Source organism: Aquarana catesbeiana, linkage group LG01, assembly GCF_042186555.1.
Source record: "Aquarana catesbeiana isolate 2022-GZ linkage group LG01, ASM4218655v1, whole genome shotgun sequence".
NCBI lineage: Eukaryota > Metazoa > Chordata > Amphibia > Anura > Ranidae > Aquarana > Aquarana catesbeiana.
The window spans coordinates 289,243,818-289,266,781 of NC_133324.1; the positions used below are offsets into that span (position 1 = coordinate 289,243,818).

General features: G+C 40.9%; 1 protein-coding gene across 1 annotated transcript; it reads right to left on the bottom strand.

Annotated features, from left to right (window-relative positions):
* Positions 1–1,002: 1,002 nt before the first annotated feature.
* Positions 1,003–21,988, bottom strand: UNC119B (unc-119 lipid binding chaperone B). The gene is made up of 5 exons (XM_073629288.1): positions 21,716–21,988; positions 21,526–21,636; positions 17,177–17,285; positions 8,125–8,297; positions 1,003–4,437 (listed from the first exon to the last, which is right to left on the bottom strand). The coding sequence occupies exons 1-5, from the start codon at positions 21,909–21,911 to the stop codon at positions 4,325–4,327; spliced, it is 702 nt and encodes a 233-aa protein (XP_073485389.1). The 5' UTR covers positions 21,912–21,988; the 3' UTR covers positions 1,003–4,324.
* Positions 21,989–22,964: the final 976 nt, after the last annotated feature.

Below are 22,964 nucleotides of genomic sequence, written 5' to 3' on the forward strand. Positions count from 1 at the left end.
GCTGAGCTGAGAGATCCTGTGTAAATTCTGCACTTTGAATGGATATAGGGGGAAGACGGCTGTAGATAAACAGGTACAATTTATGTGGGATATGTTTCATCTCTGTGCCTCACCTGAGGCCAGTCACTTCACTGGGTATATGCAAGGGTTTACAACCACCATCCAGGAGATAATCACAGTAGCGGTGACACCGAGTGTGATGTTAATGCAGAAATCGCTTCTGTGCGCATGCGCAGAAGTTACGTCATCTAGGCCTGTCTGTTCAAACTGCCAGAGGACACCAACCTGGAATGAGTGCTGGGGAGAGGCTGCAAGAAGAGGGTGAGTAAGTAAAGTTCAACTGCAGAAAAAAAAAAAAGAAAAGCCTTAAAAACCTGGCCTTAAATTCTTATTTTTGGTGGCAGGCTACAGTGACATTCTACATCTGGTGGCAGGATAGTGGGAAGCTGCATCTAGTGGCAGGCGACGGTGGCAAGTGACATGCTGCATCTGGTGGCAGGCGACGGTGGCAAGTGACACACTCAGGGCTTCCACCAATTGTGCATTATGGCAAGTCGAGCCATTTCATTTTACATTACAATGGAATATAATAATAGATATAATGTGCTTCAATCATCCTAACACCATATCAACCATGGTGCTGTGATGACTGAAGAGCTAACACCAGCAATTGCCCCAATAAATCACCTGCGGCCCCCAAACAAATCCCCCCTACTCTCACCCGGCCCTGGTCTTTGGCAAGAACTTTTTCTACAAAACAGGTCCCCGATGCCAAAAAGGTTGTGGGCTGCTGCTCTAAGTCACAAATGATCACTTTGATGTCCAACTATTTGAGGTCTGCTGGTTCCTGCTAAAGCCACACTGATGCCCTGGTAGCTAAAGACAAAAGTTTCCTAAGCAAGCATAAAAGGCTGCTGTATACAACAATCAAGCAACTTGCTTGGAATGGTTGATTGTTGTACCTCTCATTGCAAATATATACTAAATGAGATGAACACAAACCACTTATTATAAACTTTATTATTAAAGAAAAATACAAGATCTTATAAACAGCCCATTGTCTATGGGTAAAACAAAACATTACACTATTGCAAATGCTGTACACTCTGCTTAGTTGTACCATCCAGCTAAACTAACTTCTCAGTCAGTATGTCAACAGTTACAAACCAACAGTTCGAAAATTATAATTAACAGAAAAAAACTACACATTTACACCCTATAAATGTAATCCAGTAGATCCCAGGATAAGCAGCAGATTTTCCTGCATCTACTAAAGTCCCTTTACCAAAGGCTTTTTAAGAAGGTCAATGCATGTCAGTTTTCATTAGTGAAAACATGGCACCTAGTAAAGTACACTTGCGAGTGAAGGATAGGTGTCTAAAACGTAAAGCTGTCCTTTGTGGACTGTAACTGGAAAGAAAAAGTTTGCTTTAAAATGTGAGATTACTTGACAAGCTGCTTTTTAACGTTAGCAGCAGAACCAAACTAGGCAGCATATTCTTATAATACAGTTTTAAAACTTGAATGACCACTATTTGAATTCATTATTTTGCTACAAGGTAACTACCAAAAACTCAGGCATTTATTGATCTTAAAGGTACTCTGTCACCAAGTGTATGCAGGGGGTGGGAAGGGGTGTTTGTTTCCTCCTGCGATCCCAACCCCAACACAAACACACCCCATAAGTGTATGACAGCTGCAGCGCACACAGATCTTGGAGATCGTGAGGATTTAACACACTTGCCAAAAGGATAAGCATTACGATCCTCTTTGTACAGGCTTGCTTTCATGGCCTCCCCCTGTGACAGGGTCACTTTAAGCAATCCCAACAAATCTTTGGATATGGAAGACATTTAGGTGATCTGGCCTTAACCCATTCTCCAGTCCCCATGGTTGAAATCCACAGCTGGTATTTGGGTAGCAAAGTTATTGCTTGGAACTTTAATGGAAGTTAAGAAGATTAAATTTAAAGCTTTATCATTAGTTTAGGTTAAACTCTTAAAGCTAAAACTACAGGCTAAGGATTTTTATTTTATTTATTTAGAAAAGACATTTATTTTCAACTTCAAAAATAATTCAGAGTCCTAAGAGATTTTAAAATAAAAATGACAATTTTAATGAGCATTACGCCCCTTTCACATGATCAGCCCACAAAGACCCGCCTGTCCGTTTTTCAGGCGGATCTGAGTAGGCCACCCATTGGACTTGTATAGGCAGGCGGATGTCAGCGGAGATGTATCTGCTGACACCCGCCTGCCATCCGATTTGACAAGATCCGCTGAAAAGAGACGGATGTCAATATGTTCGCCATTCGTCCAGTGGATTGGATGAAAACGGACACGCTGTCCATTTTCAGCCGATCTTCCTATAGAGGACAGCAGAGCTCTGACAGATCCGTCCCTGCACGGTGAGCAGGGATGGACCTGCCAACTGCCTGCTCAGTGGGGATCAAAGGAGCGATCCCCCGCTGAGCAGATCCACCCCGTGTGAAAGGGGCCTTATTCTTGGGTAAAGTTTGATGAAGTAAACCTTATACGCTAAGAATATATACTACAACTGGAAGATTACATTTTTTGGAAAAAATAGGCACATTTTGACCAACAGCAGGTAACACATGGTAACAATTAGCTGTTGTGACACAAAGTACAAGCTTAACATAATTCAATTGTTACAAAAATAGTATACAGAAACTCTATTAGAAATTGTGTGAAAAGAACCTGCTGTTAATGCAGACTGAGTAACTTCACCTTACCTTGCTCCATACATTCCTCTCATCCTAGGTACCAATGCCAATGTATCTGAATGTATCTGAATGTATGTGTGTGTGTGTGTGTGTGTGTGTGTGTGTGAGAGAGTTTATTTTATTATGAAAGTTAAAAAATGTTTGTATTTTGAATTTAGCACAACTTAAACAATATTTCCCATTAAAAATACTGGAAATGGCTGTAGTTTAATTGTACACATAGTTTTAACCCCTTCAAAATTATTTGGAAGCGAATAATGGGACCATACAAGCTATATCCGGCAGAACAGGTCAAATCACAGCTCATAATGCAAAGAGACCCGTAACATGCTTGAGAACATAGGCCAAATGTAAGCGAATCTCTCAAAAATAGAATACAGCATTGTATGTTTAGGGGGGACTATACTTTACAGCTCATGTGTTCCCAAGTCACCCCCACACTCCATTTTCAGAGCACCTCTTTTACTCATGTTATTTCAAGCTGTGCTGTTAAGGTTTTAATTGACGAAACGTGCATAGAGCGAGATGTTTGGATGCAACGTCATTGTGGAGATTGTGACCTGGATTTTGACCTTGGAAGTTTTGTATTGCTCCTTACCGACAGCTGCACGCATTATTTTTTTTCTGTGGTGCAGTACACTGGAGATTTTGATTAAGGTTTAAATCAACATGGCTTATCAGGCATACAATATTTCAGTACGTGTCAAAACCAATGTGGCATCAGAACAACTACTTGTACCAAAAAAAAAAAAAAAAAGTAGTATTGCGGGAAGACAAAAGCAGATTGGTGGGTATAGGGTCTGCTTGTTTCCCTTGTGAAGGCAATTTGCATTATGATAAAAATGCTTTATTAAAGTAAGGTGTCATGCACATGGGTAGAGTGACATGCAAAGCAGAAAAAAAAAAAAAAAAAACAACAAAAAACAAGTTTTTGGATGCCCAGCGACTGTATACTATTCTGAGGTGTAGTTGTGTACAGGACCCTGCATTTGAAATATGCGGCCCTATATGCAAGTACTACTCAGGTCATTGATTATGACAGGCTGGTGGCAGCAGGCTGTGTACACTGCACTTGCGCCTGCAAAGTACCCAAAATTGCTTGGTTATAACATTGTAAGTGCCAAACTGCCTGTGTGCATGAGGCCCAAGAACACATTATATATATCCTTGGTGTGAACTCAATACCATGCAATAAACATACAGCAATTGGTGATGTGCAAAGTCTGTCTATGGAGAGGACAAAAGTAAAATCATATTGCACAGAACATGTCAAGTTACCATTTATGCCAACTATAGCTGGGTGCTTTCATGATATAAAACATAATTTACTGTAACAGCAAAACTAGCTTCCTTCAGAGCTTTGAAGGTTGTTTAACTGCTATAGCAGGACCAAAAGATCAGTGTATATTACAAAAAAAATAAATATTTTTTCCTTTGTACAAAGTCTTCTAATTACAGCGTTTTTATAAAAAAAGACGCCGCACTTCTTGATCTGTTGAATAAAGGACTGACCACACAGAAAATGCAACACCCTCAGCTCCTGTCTGGGAACATCAGTTTTCAGTCGGAGGAAATTGATCCTCATTGTCCTCCATTGTAGGCATAGTCCGCTTTATTATGCATGATAAGCTTGTTGTCCACAAAGTAAAAGCTATCAGATCTTGTTTCATATGGGTTATCAATCATCATCCGGACTGTAGAAAAAAAAAAATGTTTATGTACAAAATACCTATATAAAGAAAAGTAGTTATAGCGTACAAGCACAACCAAATGGAGCTCAGTATTAAATTATAGAGATTTGCTGACTAGCCATTCTAGACGGCTTTCAGTTGGTAGGGGAAATTATTCAAACTCACTCAAAGTGAATGTAAACCCACTGATGAACGTCTCTTATTTGGTCCCCTTTAATTCTCTAAATACTGTAAATACATGTATATCATTGAAAGTTCTCTTAAATCTGTTCAACAAGTGCAAAATACCAGTTGTTTCGGCAAAAAAAACCCTTGACATTTTCTATGTACAGTCTTTAAATTTATACGTACATGGGAGGTAGCCATATTTGCTCACAGCATATGCAAACTCTACTTCTTGTTTTTCAAAACTACACAAAATAGTTGTGCTTTACTGTTCTGCCGCTCTTTAACCGCTTCAATACCGGGCCTATTCTGGCACTTCTCTACTTCATGTAAAAATCATCATTTTTTTGCTAGAAAATTACTCAGAACCCCCAAACATTATATATGTTTTTTTTAGCAGACAACCTAGGGAATAAAATGGCAGTCATTGCAACTTTTTATCTCACACAGTATTTGCGCAATAATTTTTCAAACGCCTTTTTTTTGGAAAAAAAAAACGGTTTCATGAATTAAAAAACAACAAGACAGTAAAGTCAGCCCAATTTTTTTGTATAATGTGAAAGACGATGTTACGCCGAGTAAATAGATACCTAACATGTCATGCTTTAAAATTGCGCACAATCATGGAATGGCGCCAAACTTCATTACTTAAAAATCTCCATAGGCGACGCTTTAAAATTTTTTTACAGGTTACCAGTTTAGAGTTACAGAGGAGGTCTAGTGCCAGAATTGTTGCACATGCCCTAACGCACGCGGCGATACCTCATGTGTGGTTTGAGCGGTGTTTACATATGTGGGCGGGACTTACGTGTGCGTTCTGAGCGCGAGTTACCGGGGACAGGGGCGTTTTAATTTTTTTTTTTATTATTTTAATTTTTTTTTTTTTACTTCGTTTTTTTTTTTATTTTTACACTTTTTTTAACATTTTTTTTTTGATTACTTTTATTTCTATTACAAGGAATGTAAACATCCCTTGTAATAGGAATCTATGTGGCAGGTCCTCTATAGGGAGAGATGTGGGGTCAATAAGACCCCACATCTCTCCTCTAGGCTGGAAAGCATGAGATCGGAAAAAAAAAAAAATTCACCGATCTCATGCTGACAGCCGCGTTCGTGGCTTCGGTTATTTCCGGGTACCCGGGCGTGACGTCATAACGACGCGCCCGGGCCTCCCACGGTCATAGAGATGACTGGTGACCATCTGTTCACCAGTCATCTCTATCGTCAACATCCGGCGCCGGCCGATTCATTCTCTGGGCCCCCGATGGCACGGGAGAGCCCGGAGAAGCACCGGATGGCGGCGGGAGGGGGGGCGTCCCCTCCCGTCGCCTATAAGAACGATCAAGCGGTGGCACTGCCGCTATGATCGTTCTTATGCACAGAATCGGCGGCTGAAAAGAATGATATCTGAATGATGCATCTAGCTGCAAGCATCATTCAGATATCACCCCACAAAGTAGAGGACGTCATTTTACTATAGGCGGGTATTGAAGTGGTTAAAAATTGAGAATGTTGTCAGTTTAATTGTCCGTTCACACTATCACGCAGTAGTAACATGCCATGTTACATACATTGGTGCAATACAGTGCCATTTAGCTGGCTAAACACCTAATATGCATTGCCGCTGCCAAAAAAAAACAAAAAAAAACAAAAACAAAATGGTATATGCAATGCACACTCATCAGCATGTCGCATTGGGATGCCATTCATAATGTTATCACAACACAAAGCGCAATTGCTGGTGTGAATGAGACCTAAATTAGGCTGATCATGAACCTGGGTAATTCCTATTGGGGAATATGATGACAATATGCACAAGGAGGGTTTGCCGTCAGTGAAAACCACACGTTCAAAAAACAAAAAAAGAAATATGATATCAAGTTATATAAAGACAGCTGTGGTCTTAGGTAAATGTTGACATTTCCTGTAAATGACTGATTCTTCTAATGAGGTTATTTTCTGTGAAAAACCACCGCTCAAGCAATTTTAATCTTATGTTTAATTTGAATCTATCAGGTTTGTAACAGGGGTCATTTCATTTGTTTACTTGTTGCCATGTTTTATTTTATCGATTGTGCCATTCTGTTATGACCTACAATTGAATATGAATCCCATAAGAAATAAAAGAAATGTGTTTTGCCTGCTCACTCATGTTTTTCTCAAAAATGATACATATGTTACCAATTCTCCAATGGTATGTAAACTTTGAGCACAACTGTATATTTCAAAAGGGGGTGTGTAATTAAATATATATATTTTTTTGTACTTTTTTTTTTTGTCCAGACATACACGTAAAGCAGCAGAAAGGTCTGGAAACAAAAAAAAAAAAAAAAAAAAAAAAAAAAAGTGAAGCAAAAAAAAAAAAAAAAAAAAAAAAAAAAAACACCAAACAAAATTTCCCCTGCAAGTTAAGAGCATATTGTTCTAGTATGCACCGCATACTGGCACATTGTAAAAAGACTTTCCTTAAAACAAAGCCCCCCCAGGGGCACACTGATAGGGCTTCTGTCTTCACCCGGTCTTCCGTCCGGGTTCTTGGCCTCCGGCCATTTGAATAGCTGAGGTGCAGTGACGTCACTCTCGCGCATGTGCGCAGGAGTCACGGCCATGGCACAGCACCCTGAAGGTATGGCATACTCAGTATCCCGTCCCTGTAAAGTGCAGTGCGCCGGTGACTTCACCGGCTGCAGAGATGGTGAATAGCTCCTAAACTGTAAATGTTTAGGAGATATTCCTTGTACCTACAGGTAAGCTTTATTATAAGCTTACCAGTAAGTACAAATCATCAAGCCGTGTTAACTAGTGCTTTAATGGAATTCTTTCAGTGGATCCAGACTAAATTAACATAAAGTCAAAACCAAGTCACTTATCCTTTAAGTTATCAGCTGTACAGCGGGGTTACAAATTGCATGCTTGAGGAACAATTAAATGGTTTACATCCCTGGTGTCCAAAAATGACCCATAGGCCACCAGTGGCTTGCCAGCACTCAGCATTTGTCCTGCTATGTGCCAAACCAGTATTTGTGTCTGGAGCACAACAGCCTGCACTTTAAGCGACAATGGCTCTGGAGGGACTTAGCTCAGGAACCACCAACTGTTACTGACACTAAATCCAAGAATACACTATGGGCGGAGCACTGAAAACACAATGCATCACACGCAAAATTTGTTACTGCGTTGAGGTGCCATTGGACCCTCCTTGCACTGCAGAACACTGGAACACATGATGGTGTGGTGCATTGTGGTAAATTTTAATCATATTAGGGTGCATTGCCATAATGAAGCAAATTGCACTAAAAATCAGACAGATGATTTTTTTTTTCTAAACAAATAAGTTCTTTTACCACGTGCATCATAGTGTATTGTATCAATAGTAGAAAATTTGTGAAAATAGAGTGTGGCCCTCTAGGCATGTTGAGGACCCGCACTTGAAGCCTTCTGTATTTACTAATTTGACCATCACTGGTTTACATGCACAAATACACATAGGCAAGATTTCATTTTCACCACATATATATTACTTACTTATATCCTCTGACAGTTGTGGGAATTCGTACATGTGTTCACAGGTATTACAGCTATTTGGAATGCAAAATCCAAAGTCAAAGTCAAAAGTTTTAAGGATCCGATCACGGAAGAAATGTCTCTCAATCATTCGGAAACTATTCACAGGCTTTTCACCCACTGTGAACTCTACCCTAAAAAAAATTAAACAAAATTAAAATAAAAACATTAAATGAAATAGAAGGGTTAAAGTTAAGTCATATCCTGTTTTTCCACAATTCCTAGTTTTCTTTCTAGATATCTTCTTATAATGTCATTCTTTAAAGCGGCTCTTCACTGCATCTAAGCACCACAAAAAAACACTATTGAATTCATTTTTAATAATCAAAGCAAACGACCACATCCATCCATGTCACTATGCTTCATTTAGCTGAAAAATCACTTTACCCCCCCCAAGCATTCCTGGTTGTGGCCATCTTGAGTAAGGCCAGATTATTCATACAGCATTCATTTCCAGGAATCCATCTACCCTTAGCTCAAGCATGCATGCAGGAGTGTGTGCCTAGCTGAGAAAACCCCTCTTCCTCCCCACCTGGGAGGGCATCATTTGCCTAGGCCTGGAAACCACCTTGAAAAATGTCCCCTAGCATTACTGACCGTGGCGATCTTAAGTAAGGGCAGATGATTCATGTAGCATTTATTCCATGGAATGATGCAATTGCAGGTAGTAAGACAGCATGTTCGAGGGCAATGCATACTTATTTTGCAAGTCTGAAAAAGGAGAGTAGTTTCCCGTTGTGAAAAACGTGTGAGAGGCGATTACTCCTATGGAACGCCATCTGGGTCCCTGTTGAAGTTTAGCCTGTTTCTCATAAGATTTGTTCTCCCAGATCCGGCTGTACATTGTGTACCCCTTTACTTGCTGAAATTGTTTAGCCTCTTTCCACATCTTTTGAAGAAGCGTATAAGTGGGTATTCGTTTATTGGGTCTTTGGAACAGCTGAGCCTCCAAGCTCTCTGGAATGGATTCTGCCGCAGTTGTGCAGCCAGGTAGTATAGCCAAGGGTTGGGGAGCATTAGACCACCCCCATACTTGGGATACTGCAGCTGCTCCAATTTAAACCTGGGAGGGCGAGTGTTCTAGAATAGCAGTCTAAATAGAGAATTAACCACTCGGAATACCTTCAATGGAATAACTACAGGTGTGTTATGGAGCACCTATAGAAACTGGGGCATGAGAATTATCTTGATGAGGTTGGTTTTCCCTGCCAGGGACATTTTAAGTTTGTTCCATATGTTTTTTTTACCAGGTTAGAAAAGGGTAAAATGTTTAAGCTGTGATAATCAGTAAGCATGGGCGCTATTTGAATGCCCAAGTATCTAAAGGTGGTTACTATTGGGACAGGACAGGGAAGCGCTGCCCGCGGCCCAGATACATCATCCAAGAGCATCAACGCGCAACCGATGGTAAGGCCAGAATATTGGCTGAAATGATTGCCATAACTTTAGTTAATGAGTTATTTACGTCCCCCAGGAAGGGGAGCATATCGTCAGCGTAGAGCATGCTCTTCTCATGCAATTCGCCATATCTGAATCCCGTTACTTGTGGGCACCTGGGCAGCGAGAAGTTCAATGGCTAGAGCAAAGAGCAGGGGGGACACAGGACATCCCTGCCTAGTTCCCCTGCCCAGTGCAAAGACAGGAGACATCCTATCAGACATTCGTATGGCCGCTTGTGGAGAGCTATATAATAAAAACATGTCCATGCAATAAATCTGGAGCCAAATCCAAATTTAGATAATACAGCCCAGAGATACCACCAACTAAGACTATCAAATGCCTTATTACCTTCAAGGGACAACAGGGCTCTATGTCCAGTATTGTCAGCTGGGGTTTGCATGTTGGCGTGGCATAAAGCCTGCCTGGTCTGGGTGGACAGGATGACTTTGTTCACTCTCAGGGCCAATATATTTGCTAAAATTTTTACGTCACTTTGTACTAACGAAGTGGGTCTGTACGAACTCGGGTCTACTGGGTCCTTTACCGGCTTAAGCAGCAGTAGAACATTCTCCCTAGATATGTGTAGTAGGTAACTGTCCCATTTTCAGAGAGGCATCGAACACTTCCAACAGTTTAGGGAGAATGAAATCCCCATATTGGGTATATACCTCCATGGGGATCCCATCACCCCCAGGTGCCCTACAGGTGGGGAAAGAACCAGCCGCCTCTTTCAGCTCGTCCAATGTGAACGGGGCATCCAAGTCCAAGCGGGCTCGTCTGGTCAGAACCGGTAGGGTTATAGGTTGTAAATAATTCTGCAGTGCCTCATCAGAGTAGTCATCACATGAACTATACAGGTCATTGTAAAAAGGAGGCCAGTTCAGTAATGATTAGCTCAAGTTCATTCACCAGTTGCCTGGTGGAGCAACAAATGGCCCCTATGACAAGAAAGGACTGTTGGGATCTGGAAATTTTTGCCAATAGGCGGGAAAGTTCCACTTTAATGTCAATATAGACTGGTAGTACAAACTCTTTACAAGGGCATCGATTGCATCCTTCTTCTTAAAGACTATACATTCCAGTTAGTGCCAAGCTTTAAATAGAAGAGTGCGCCAGTTTCTCACTCTTACTCAATAAGTTACATATAAACCCAGCACACAATATAGTAAAAATGGCACTCCTACTATAATAAAAGTTTTACATTAATTTAATAAAGATTTCTAATTCCTGTGTTAATTCTTGAGTACAGTAACCTGTTCGCACACAGCCTTCATACTGGTTTGACCAAACTGTCAAACCATCCAATGGCTGGTGTTATAACTGATCATATGTGCAAGTAGGGCTGAAACAACTAATTGATTAATTGACAACTAATCGATTATGAAAATAGTTGTCAACTATTTTCATAATCGTTTTATCGGCCAGCCGATTAGTTAGCCTGCATACAGAATGCAATATATGTTTACACATCAATAAATACAGTGCAGCACACATACAGCTCAGTACACCGTCCATACATGTCAGTAAGTGCCTGAGAACTTGTGAATGTGTGAGGAGCAATACCTCATGGAACATGTAGTCCTGGGCAGGAAGTGAGTGGGTGTAAAGGCAGAAGTTTTTTACCTTGTTATAGGGGCACACTATACTATAATTTGTAGCTTGCTATTGGGGCACTCTGAAGGCAGGGAGGAGCAGAAGCATCGGTGAGGAACCCCAGAAGAGAAGAATCTGGGCTGTTCTGTGCAAAACCATTACACTAGGGCTGCAACTAACGATTATTTTCATAATCAATTAGTCGGCCGATTATTGTTTCGATTAATCGATTATTCGGTTAATAACCTTAAAAAGAAGTGTGGTGTGTAATTTAGTTAATGTGTACAGTTTTAAAAAAAAAGGTAATTTATTCTTAAAATATCTCTATGCAGTGGTAAATATAAATAACCAACTATATGGTTAGGGAGCAAAATATCGAATGCACTCTGAGCATAACAGACAGAAGAGATATACTGTATATACTATTAGAGGAGATATACTGTATATACTATTAGAGGAGATATACTGTATATACTATTGAAAGGGTGAATCTGGTAAATATCATCAGACTCAGTGATCAAATTTTTTTATTAAAAACAAAAACAAATGTCTTCCTTCAAAAAAATGTCATTTTAAGAACGTTTGTTCTTTCATTCAGTGAATGTACAAAGATTTTTCGTCTGAACATTCTCGTCTGAAAATTGATCCGTGTGGCCAGCATAAGGCTCAGTACACACCTATGCAGTTTGCTTTTCATCTGTTTCTGCAGTGCTTTTTGCTGTGCGTTTTGATTTTTGTGCACGTGATTTTGCTGCAATTTGCGTTTTTGCTTTTTTTTGGCCAATTTGTTGTTGGGCAGATTAAAAAACACATATTGCTGCAAAAATGCATTACACGCTTTTCTTCAGCTTCTCTATTGAAGTAGATTAAACCAAAAAAAAAAAAAAAAAAATCACCATTTTGCGTGAACGTGTCCCATAGGAAACCATGTAAATTAACTGTAGTGCGTTTCTGCAAAAAGTACCAAAAAAACACATAGATGTGAACCAGGTCTAAGATGTTTAGTAACATAATGGGGTGAAAAAATAAAATTAGCCCTTTATAGTACAAAAAAGCAGATAATCACTACTGTAAAGGGGTTAATTTTTTTTTTGTGTAGAACAGTGAAAGTAATATTTGCAGTAACGATTATTTGCTCTTTTTGTACTATAAAGGGCTCATTTTAGGGTTTTTTTTAACCCCATTATGTTACTGGCCGATTAATCGATTATAAAAATAGTAATGGATTAATTTCATAATCAATTAGTTGTCGATTAATCGATTAGTTGTTTCAGCTCTACATTACACATAGCAGGTAAGTATAACATATTTGTTGTTTAAAAAAAAAAAAATACTTTAAAGACTGTGCAGGGAAGATCAGCATCTGAACCCAGAGAAGGTGAAGGCTGATAGACTGGAGGTAATAGAATGCATTACAATTACATTTAAAGTAAACTTTACGTGGGAGCAGGGCATATTACATGCAGGAAGGGCTCATTGGAACAGGGCACATTACAAGGAGGCAGGGAACATTACAGGGGGCAGGTATCATTACATGCGCCCCAGTGTGAAAGGGGTCCAAATAAAAAATGTGATCTCCTAGTCTGATATTTACCAGATTCAACCTCCAATAGTATATACAGTATCTCTCTTCTGTCTGTTATTCTCAGACTAGATTAGAGAATTTTCTCCCTAAGCATATAGTTGGTTATTTATATTTACCACTGCATAGAGATTTTTAATACATTTTTTTTTAAACTTTACACCACACTTTTTTTTTTTTTTTTAAGGTTATTATCCGATTAATCGAAACAATAAATCAGCCAACTAATCGATTATGAAAATAATCATTAGCTGCAGCCCTAATGTGCAGCATCATAGCAGTTATAGATTAAACAGAGGTAAAGATGTCAGCTTCTTTAGCTGAAAACGATAAAGGGGTGGGAGGGGGTTCTTTCACTTTAAGGACCGGGCCTTTTTCTGACATTTGTTGTTCACAAGTTAAAAGTCAGTATTTTTTGCTAGAAAACTACTTGGAACCCCCAAACATGATATATTTTTTTTTAGCAGAGACCCCAGAAATTAAAATGGAGATCGTTGCAATACTTTATGTCACACTGAATTTGCACAAAAAAATAAGAAAACAGTAAAAAGTTAGCCCAATTTTTTTGTATATTGTGAAAGATGATGTTACGCCCAGTAAATTGATACTAAACATATCAGGCTTTAAAATTGCGCATGCTCGTGGAATGGCGACAAACTACGGTACTTAAAAATCACCATAGGCGACACTAACATTTTTTATAGGTAACCTGTTCAGATACATAAGAGGTCTAGTGCTAGAATTATTGCTCGCACTAATGTTCACAGCGATAGCTTACGTTTGGTTTACATATGTGGGCGTGACTTGCGTATGTGCTCGCTTCTGCCTACAAGCTCGGAGGGATGGGGCGCTTAAAAAAAAAAAAATTTCTCTACTTTACTTATTTTTTACACTGTCTCTTTAAAAAAAAAAAAAAAAAAAAAAAAATAATAATATTGATCACTGTTATTCCTATTACAAGGAATGTAAACATCTCTTGCAATAGAAATAAACAGGACAGGGCCTCTTTAATACGAGACCTGGGATCAAAAAGACCACCCGTAAAAGTTATCCTGTGCCGAATCTGCCACCAGAACCACTTTTATCCGAAAGAGGATCGCATGTGATATAAAAATACAACCAGGTTTTGACAGTTATCTGCTGCCATTACCACGGTATATAACGCCAAAGTCATTATGTATATATACACACAGTGGGTGCTCAGGAAGTGGTTAATGGTCTATCCACACCAGCAGCAGCGTTATAACACGTTGGTGTATGCTGTGAAGTAAAACAGTGTAAAGCACAAATTACAATGCATTTTTTTTAAAATCAATTTTCTTACTTTATCGAAATGTCAAAATGGCAAGTGTAGTGTGTTGCTGCAGTGGGGAAAAAAAAAAAAAAAAAAAGTAGCACGAGTCTTACTTTTTTCACCACGCACCACTGCAGCATGGTGGTGTGAACTAACACAGGGTAATTTGCCATGTCTATGCATCTATCTGGAGGCACCCCATTCTAAAATGTAAAAAAACTAAACCAATAGTTTTATATAATGCAGTGGCATCAGAACACGTAGGACATCCAACATCAGAGGCCATTTATTCTTCTAAACCAAAAACACAGCTTTGCACACTGGTATTGACTAGTATTCCACAGTTTCCCTTCACTCCAATTTTTTCACCCTCATTCAGTTATTGCGACCCCAGTGCTGATGGAGAGGGGCAACTAAGGATGTCCTGAGGGCTCGATGTCCTCCTTAGCAACCTATGACATAATCTGTTGCTAGATTGCCAGCACAGTGCCCATGGTTGTAATTCTGAACAATAAAAACCTGTGAGTTTGTGTAAAAAAATAAATAAAATTAAAAATAATACAGTGGATATAAAAAGTTTACACACCCGTTAAAATGTCAGGTTTCTGTGATGTAAAAAAAAAAAATGAGACAAAGATAAATAATTTCAGAACTTTTTCCACATTTAATGTGACCTATAAACTGTACAACTCAGTTGAACAAACTGAAATCTTTTAGGTGGAGGGAAGTAAAGCTAAAAAACTAAAATAAATAATATGGTTGCATAAGTGTGCACACCCTTACACTTATGCCCCATACACACGATCAGAAATTCCGTCAGAAAAAAACTTGGATGGTTTTTCCAACGGAATTCCACTCAAGCTTGCCTTGCATACACACGGTCACACAAAAGTTCTCTGAACTTTCAACCGTCAAGAACGCGGTGACGAACAACACTACGACGACCCGAAAAAACGAAGTTCAATGCTTCCAAGCATGCGTCGAATTGTTTCCGAGCATGCGTGATTTTTTGCGCGTCCGAATTGCATACAGACTAAAGCATTTTTGGATAGGAACTTTTTCCCGACCGAAAAATTGAGAACTTGCTCTCAATCTTTTGCTAGCTAGAATTCTGCCAGCAAAAGTCCGATGGAACATACACACTGTCGCAATTTCTGACCAAAAGCTCAAATCCGACTTTTACTGGCGGAATTTCTGATCGTGTGTACGGGGCATAACACTTTGTTGAAGCACCTTTTTATTTTATAACAGCACTCAGTTTTTTTGGGTATGAGACTAGCAGCATGGCACATCTCAACTTATTTGCCCACTTTTCTTTGCAAAAAACACTCCAAATCTGTCAGATTGCGAGAACATCTCCGGTGCACAGCCCGCTTCAGATCACCCCACAGATTTTCTAATCGGATTCAGGTCTGGGCCATTCCAAAACTTTAATCTTCTTCTAGTGAAGTCATTCCTTTGTTGATTTGGATGTATGCTTTGGGTCGTTGTCATGCTGAAAGATGAAGTTCCTCTTCATGTTCAGCTTTCTAGCAGAAGCCTGAAGAAGGTTTTGTGCCAATATTGACTGGTATTTGGAACTGTTCATAATTCCCTCTACCTTGACTAAGGCCCCTGTTCCAGCTGAAGAAAAACAGCCCCAAAAGCATGATGCTGCGACCACCATACTTCATGGTGGGTATAGTGTTCTTTTGGTGACATGCAGTGTTGTTTTTGTGCCAAACATCTTTTGGAATTTTGGCCAAAAGTTCAACCTTGGTTTTATCAGACCAGTACACATTTTCCCCACATGCTTTTGGAAGACTTCAGATGTGTTTTTTGAAAAATTTAACCAGGCTTAGATGTTTTTTTTTGGCAAGTAAAGGCTTCAGTCTTTCCACTCTACACCATAGCCCAGACAATACGGGAGATTGTTGTCACATGTACCACTCAGCCAGTACTTGTCAGATATTCCCGAAGCTCATTTAATGTTGCTGTAGGCCTCTTGGCAGCCTCCCTGTCCAGTTTTCTTCTGGTCTTTTCATCAATTTTGGAGGGACGTCCAGTTCTTGTTAATGTCACTGTTGTGACATATTTTCTCCACTTGATGATGACTGTCTTCACTGTGTTCCATGGTATATCTAATGTCTTGAAAATTCTTTTGTACCATTCTCCTGACTGATATCTTTTAACAATGGGATCCCTCTGATGTTGTGAAAGCTCTCTGCGGACCATGGATTTTGCTGTAGAATGCGACTAAGAAAATGTCAGGAAAGACCTTCTATAACAGCTATACTTTATTTGGGGTTAATCAGGGGCATTTTAAAATGATGGCAGGTGTGCACTCCTATTTAACATGAGTTTGAATGTGATTGCTTAATTGCTTAATTCTGAACATTCTATGGCAGCAATCAGCAACTTATAGCGGGACTGCGATATTGCAGCAGACAAAAATCAGACACTGACACATTTTTGGGGACCAGTGACATTTTTACAGTGATTGGTGCTAAAAAATATGTACTGTCACTGTACTAATGACACTGACTGGGAAGGGGTAACATCAGGGGCGATCAAATGGTTAACTTTGTGCCTAGCCAGTGCTCATGTACTGTATGGAAGGTGCTTTTACTTGCTGCTTTGCAGGAACACATGATCAATGCCTTCCCTACTGACAGAAGGTTGATCCACCTTGTTTACATAGGCAGATCGCCGTTCTGGCTCTCTGGCTAATGTTCGGCGGGTGCCAGCGGATACAAAGTCCGTGGTATCGCCGATCAGCTCCCGCTGTGTACATTCACAGCAGGAGCAGGTCGCCCGTGGTGCACATGCGTGCCCCAGACCCGGAAGTGCAAAATCACACACTAGGTACGTGATCCTGCACAGCAGAGCTGCCGTATATGTAAGTTTTAGTCGGCAAATGGTTAAGCACCAGTTTTCACTACTTTCTTGTCAAGAGAGTCAGCACCCATGTTAATCAATACTACACTAGAAAAACTGCCATTAATAACAGCTATTCAATTTCAGTATTTCATAGTCAGTGCTTCCTGTTCTTTGCTGAACAGTCTGCACAGTCGTCATTAACCAGCAAACCATAATACTGCAGTGAATCTATTTCAAGTACTTACGTGGCACCAACCTTGCGAAGCCTTAGAAATGCAGGTGTGAACTGATAACGTACAAATCGGCCAGCACTGCTATCTAGTTGTCCAGATTCTGGTTCTTCCTCATCAGGTTCTGTAAAAAAAAAAAAAAAAATTAAAAAAAACAGTGGTGGACTTTGGACTCCTATAGATCGCTGACCTTTCCCCGGTTATTAAATTGCTTTGTGCATTAGTAGTATAAAAAGTATAAAATAAAGAATAAATGAATTAACTACTCACAAGCCGTTGAATGGTGGCAATCAGTCTGATAACAATCTCCAGGTGATGTAGGAGAGGTGGAGAGGATCACTGTGGCTGACGCGTTTCGAAGGGATACCTTCTTCCTCTCAGAGCCTTCGAGCCTCAGTATCCATTCAAAACGCATCAGCCAGCAGTGATCCTCATGTCCTCTCCATCACCTGGAGACTGTTATTAGACTGATTGCCACCATTCAAAGGCTTTGAGCGAGTCGTTTTTAATTTATTATTTTAATAAACTTATCAAAAGGATAATGCACAAGGCTGGTGCAACCTCTTTTCGTTATTCTTTTTCTCACTGCTGGGATACCCCTATCCTGGATAGGCCAGCAAGGCCAGAGACATTATCCAACTTGAACTGTAGATCACCTGATCAACACACTTGTGCGCAAGAGTATTTGTTTACTGCTATCAAATAGCAATGTGTAGCAGCTACAGAAATCGCTCTTTTATTGCTAGGAAAAAGAATTGCAGTCAGTCAATGAAAGACATGTGTCGTGAAGATTATTTTTTAGCTCATTCATTGATATATTAGTAAAAAAAAAAAAAAAGTATTATATATAATTTTTTCGTTAAGGGCTCCCTGAATGGGGGGGTTCCCTTTTTTATTATTTTTTTTATTAGAATTAATAAAAAAAAAAAAAAAAAAAAAAGAAGAAGCTTTTGCCTGTAAAATCACTTTGAAGCTGCTTCTCCAGTGATGTCCTTTGCTGTTCTGCCCCGCTCTTTTCCAGCAGGCTTTTAGTTCCGGTGGTCTGTTTTTCTTTTTAAAAAAATCCTAATGTTCCAATATATATATATATATATATATATATATATATATATATATATATATATATATATATATATATATATATATATATATATATATATATATATATATATATATATATATATATATATATATACACACACACACACTTATACAATGTCTTTATATATTAGGACCAAGTATTCTTTCTGGTTGGATCAGGGGTGTCAATGTCTAACACCCACTACCCCCCCCCCGTTTTGTTTTTTTTTCACTAAATGTTATTTTATTTATGTTAATATATCATTTTATTGTTCCTTGTGTGCTCAAGTCATGTTGTGTTCATTATAACATTACATATAATAGAGGTATTTGCAACAAACAATAGCAATATATGTTTTCAGAAAATGTAATATCTCATACTTCTTAAATCAATAAAAAAGCAGTTATACAGTGTGCCTGCATAGGTGTGTGATAACAGGTAACTTAAAATGATTGGCTACCATGCTTAGCGTGGTCATTTTACTATCAGGAGGAGGGGCACGAGCAGGATCAACCAGGTAATTGAGAAGAACAGCAGGCACGGTTATAATATCGATTATGAAAAAGCCCATAGAAAATACATTACAGAGGCAATGCAATGATTTATTTTTATTTCTAGGTGTACAAACACTAAGGCCTCTTTCTCACGGGGCGGATCAGTGATGATCCGCCCCGTGAACATCCGCTGGCTCAGCGGGGATCGCTCCGCCGATCCCCGCTGAGCAGGAAGATGACAGGTGCATCGCTGCACAGTGTGCAGCGACGGACCTGTCAGAGTGACGCTCTCCCCTATGGGGGGATCGGATGACGACGGACCGTAGTGTCCTTATTTTTAACAGTTAACTCAATTTATATAGTGAAATACAGCACTTAGAACTCCGTCTGACTGTTTAGATGTTGAATTTTAAAAGTAGTGGCAAGCCTGCTGATCTCAAAAGGTTTGCTAATCTGACAGAAGATTGCTGCTTTTAACCACTTGCCTACCGGGCACTTACACCCCCTTCCTGCCCAGGCCATTTTTCAGCTTTCAGCGCTGTCGCATTTTGAATGACAATTGCGCGGTCATGTTACACTGTACCCAAACAAATTTTTTATCATTTTCTATACACAAATAGAGCTTTGTTTTGGTGGTATTTAACCACCTCAATACTGTGCACTTTCACCCCCTTCCTTCCCAGACCAATTTTCAGCTTTCAGTGCTCTCGCACTTCTAATGACAATTACTCAGTCATGCTACGCTGTACCCAAATGAAATTTTTATAATTTTGTTCGCACAAATAGAGCTTTCTTTTGGTGGGATTTATTCATGACTCCATTTTTTTTTTTTTTTTTTTTTTTTTTTGCGATATAAGCGCAAAAATAGCAGAAATTTGGAAAAAAACAATATTTTCTTCTGTTTTAAAAGAAATCCAATAAAATAGAATTTTGTCATAAATTTAAGCCAAAATGTATTCTGCTACATGTTTTTGATTAAAAAAAACCTGTTAAGTGTATAATAATTGGTTTGTGTGATCACGGACATATGTACGCAAATGATCATGTACAGATGTGCGCAGGTGATCACGTACATATGTGTGCAGATAATCATTGGGACATGTGATTTTAGTGGGACATATGTGGGGGGCAGCTTTTATTATTATTTGGGGACATGTGCTTTGGGGACATGTGTGTTTTACATTGTATGGGGACATGTGTGTTGACACTAGGTTGGCGATCAGTGAGTAAAAAGCTGTAAAAAACAGCTCATACTCACTGATCATCAGCCGGCTGCAGCGATCCCCTCTCCTCAGCGACAACTTCCATGTGAGGAGAGGAGAGCTGATCGCCTAGCAACCGGCTGTGTTTACATCACATGACGGCTGTGATTGGACACGGCCGTCATGTGATCAGGAGGGCCAATCACAGAGCCCTCCTGCCGATCCGAGTTGCGCCGTGTTCGGGTGACACGAGCACATCGGAGGCACGCGCGCGATCCCGCTCCTTCTGAGGGACGTTCCTGAACATCCACTCAGAAGGAGAGAGCGCCCACCCGGCCGTTTATGTACATTGGCCGGGAGGGAAGTAGTTAATCACTCTTGGTTTTTTATTTTTTACAAAAAAAAAACAAAAAAGTTTAATTTTTTTCTGTCAGTAAATTTTGTAACTAAGTAATTTTTCGTCTTCACGGATGTGCGCTGATGAGGGGTCACTGAAAGGGTGAACTGGTGGGCATTGATGAGGCGGCACTTATGGGCACTGAGAGGAGGCACTAATATGCCGCACTTATGGGCACTGATGAGGAGGCACTAATATGCCGCACTTATGGGCACTGATAGGCAGCATGGATAGGTGGTACTGATGGGCATTGATCGACAGCAGTGATGGGCAGCACTGACTGGCATCGCTAATGGGGACTGATTGGTGGCATTTATTGGTGACACTGTACTGCTATATTGTAATCAGGGCACTGATGATCAGTGCCCTGATTACATGTGTAGATGTCCCCCTGCGTGGAGATGCCACTGATCGGCTCTCCTCACCACACACTCTGTCAGTGTGAGGCGAGGAGAGCCGATTACCGGTATCTCCGTGTTTACATGTGACCAGCTGTGATTGGACACAGCCGATCACATGGTTAAAGAGCCGTGGATCTTTACAGAGATCGGGGTCACGCCGTGTCCTAGCAACACGGCACGGCAACGACTGGCGCGCGAGAGCGGCCGTTCTGCAACGCCGTCATATGACGGCTTCCCAGAACGAGAGCAGCACCGCCCTGCCGTCCTTTGACGGTGGGCAGGTGGCAAGCAATTAAAATTCAACATCTAAGCAGTCAGACGGAGTTCTAAGCACTGCATTTCACTATATAAACTCAGTTTACTGTTATAAATAAGTGTTAAATGCAAGATGTCCGCTTGCCGCCTTCTCACTGTAATCCTTACTGTGGATGAGTGCTGGGTGTAGCAAGATGATGGCGGCAGTGACGAAACGTCACTTCCGTTACAAATTTTGACGAGTCGCCCAATCTGACGAAACACAGGCATAAAAATTGCATTACTTAAAATCAAATGACGTAGCGGGCACATGATTTGGTGGCAGGAGTTAATTTGCAGGGACTTCCTCTCACTTCCTGTTTTGGGTATGAGACAGGAAGTGAAGGGAAATCTCCCTATTGGGACACAAATAGCAAAAAAAAAAAGCTGACAGAGGTTATAACCTTCCCCTACTCCACGCAAAATAAAAAAGGAATCTTTGCCTCTAATTCTACATGCAGTATGAAGGAGACCTGCCCCGGGAATGTCAGGTACCTGAGCAGGGTTTGGAGATCTCAAAGAGCACAGTGCCAGTCTCCAGGTCCCGGATCTTGAAGCGAGTGAAGTCAATCCCGAACACATTCTCCTCAGGTCTGCACAGATAATCTGATGACAGAAGACAGAAGTGACGTTAATGACACACACTAAGCACAGGCCGGTGACAGGTCTACTTGCAGTCACTCACTCTCAGTGACCCGACTCAGGCCTAGGACATGCTCCGGTCTTAGCTCCTTCAGGCCTAATAACTCCTGCTCTGTGACCGCGGCCGCTCCCCGCAGCTCCCCATCGCCGTGCACGCGCCGAGCCTTCAGCCGGTTGATCACCCCGCCCCCCGCCTTCTTACGCTCTTCCTTCGCTGCTTCTCGGTTCGACCCGCTCATTTCTACAACAAGATGGCGGCTGCCACCTCCGCTAAGACCGTAACTATGGAGAGTGGGCGGGGCCAGCCGCTGCCTAGTAACATAATGAGCGTAGGGTAGGCAGGGCGGGGCGTGTCTGGTCAAAGGCAATTGGCCAATAAGAGTACAGAACCAGCGTTTATACACGAGGGCTATAGGCGGGAGCAGCAGCCAATCGCACGTCATGCGATCTAGACGCGTTTCTTGTGCGGGTTTTGGACGCGTTTTTTGGTTTGGCCAGTGGGCATCAGGAGCACTGTGACATCATATTTCCGCGTCCGTGCAGCTGCTTCCTGTTTTTGTGTGTGGCGTGGTGATGGTTTGTGCCCCCTGAGCTTGGAAGCGATGTACGCCACAGCATGTTTCTTGGCAGTTGTTGCAGCAACTGCTGCAGTGTTAATACAAGAAGAGGAGAATGAGAGAAGGAGGAGGAGACGAAGGAGGATGATAATGAGGAGGAGGAGGAGAAGGTCTGAGATCCATCCAGTGATTGGTAATGGAATAAAGAGGGGCCAGTTCTGGGTCATATACAACGACCTCCGTACACATAAGAAGGAATTCTTCAAATACATGCGGATGTCGGTGGAGAGGTGAGTTCAGCTGCTGGTTCTCCTAATCAGGCCCCATTCACCGTTACGCGTCACGCTTCACGCTTTTGCGGGTTTTTTTTTTTTTCTTCATAGGGCAGCTGCCCAACGGGCCAAAGGAGTGCCCACGCCTTTTCTGGGCGAAAATAATGGCACCACAAGTGCGATGCTTGAAATGTTCTTGGAGCACGCAGGTGCAAATGGGGTCTTAGGCTTCGTTCACACCTGAGCGATCCGAATTGTGTACAGAATCGCCACATTTCGAAATCGTGCCAAATCTCGTCAGTGGAGCGATTTTGCTGCATGATGAATTGCGCTGTGATTGTGGCAAATCACAATGTGTGGAAGCGCTACAATTGTGGAAAAATCCCACCGTGATTGGGGTGTCATTAAGAAGTAATGGCATTGCACAAGCATCCCGCAATTTGCTGCATTTTCGAATTTCAGG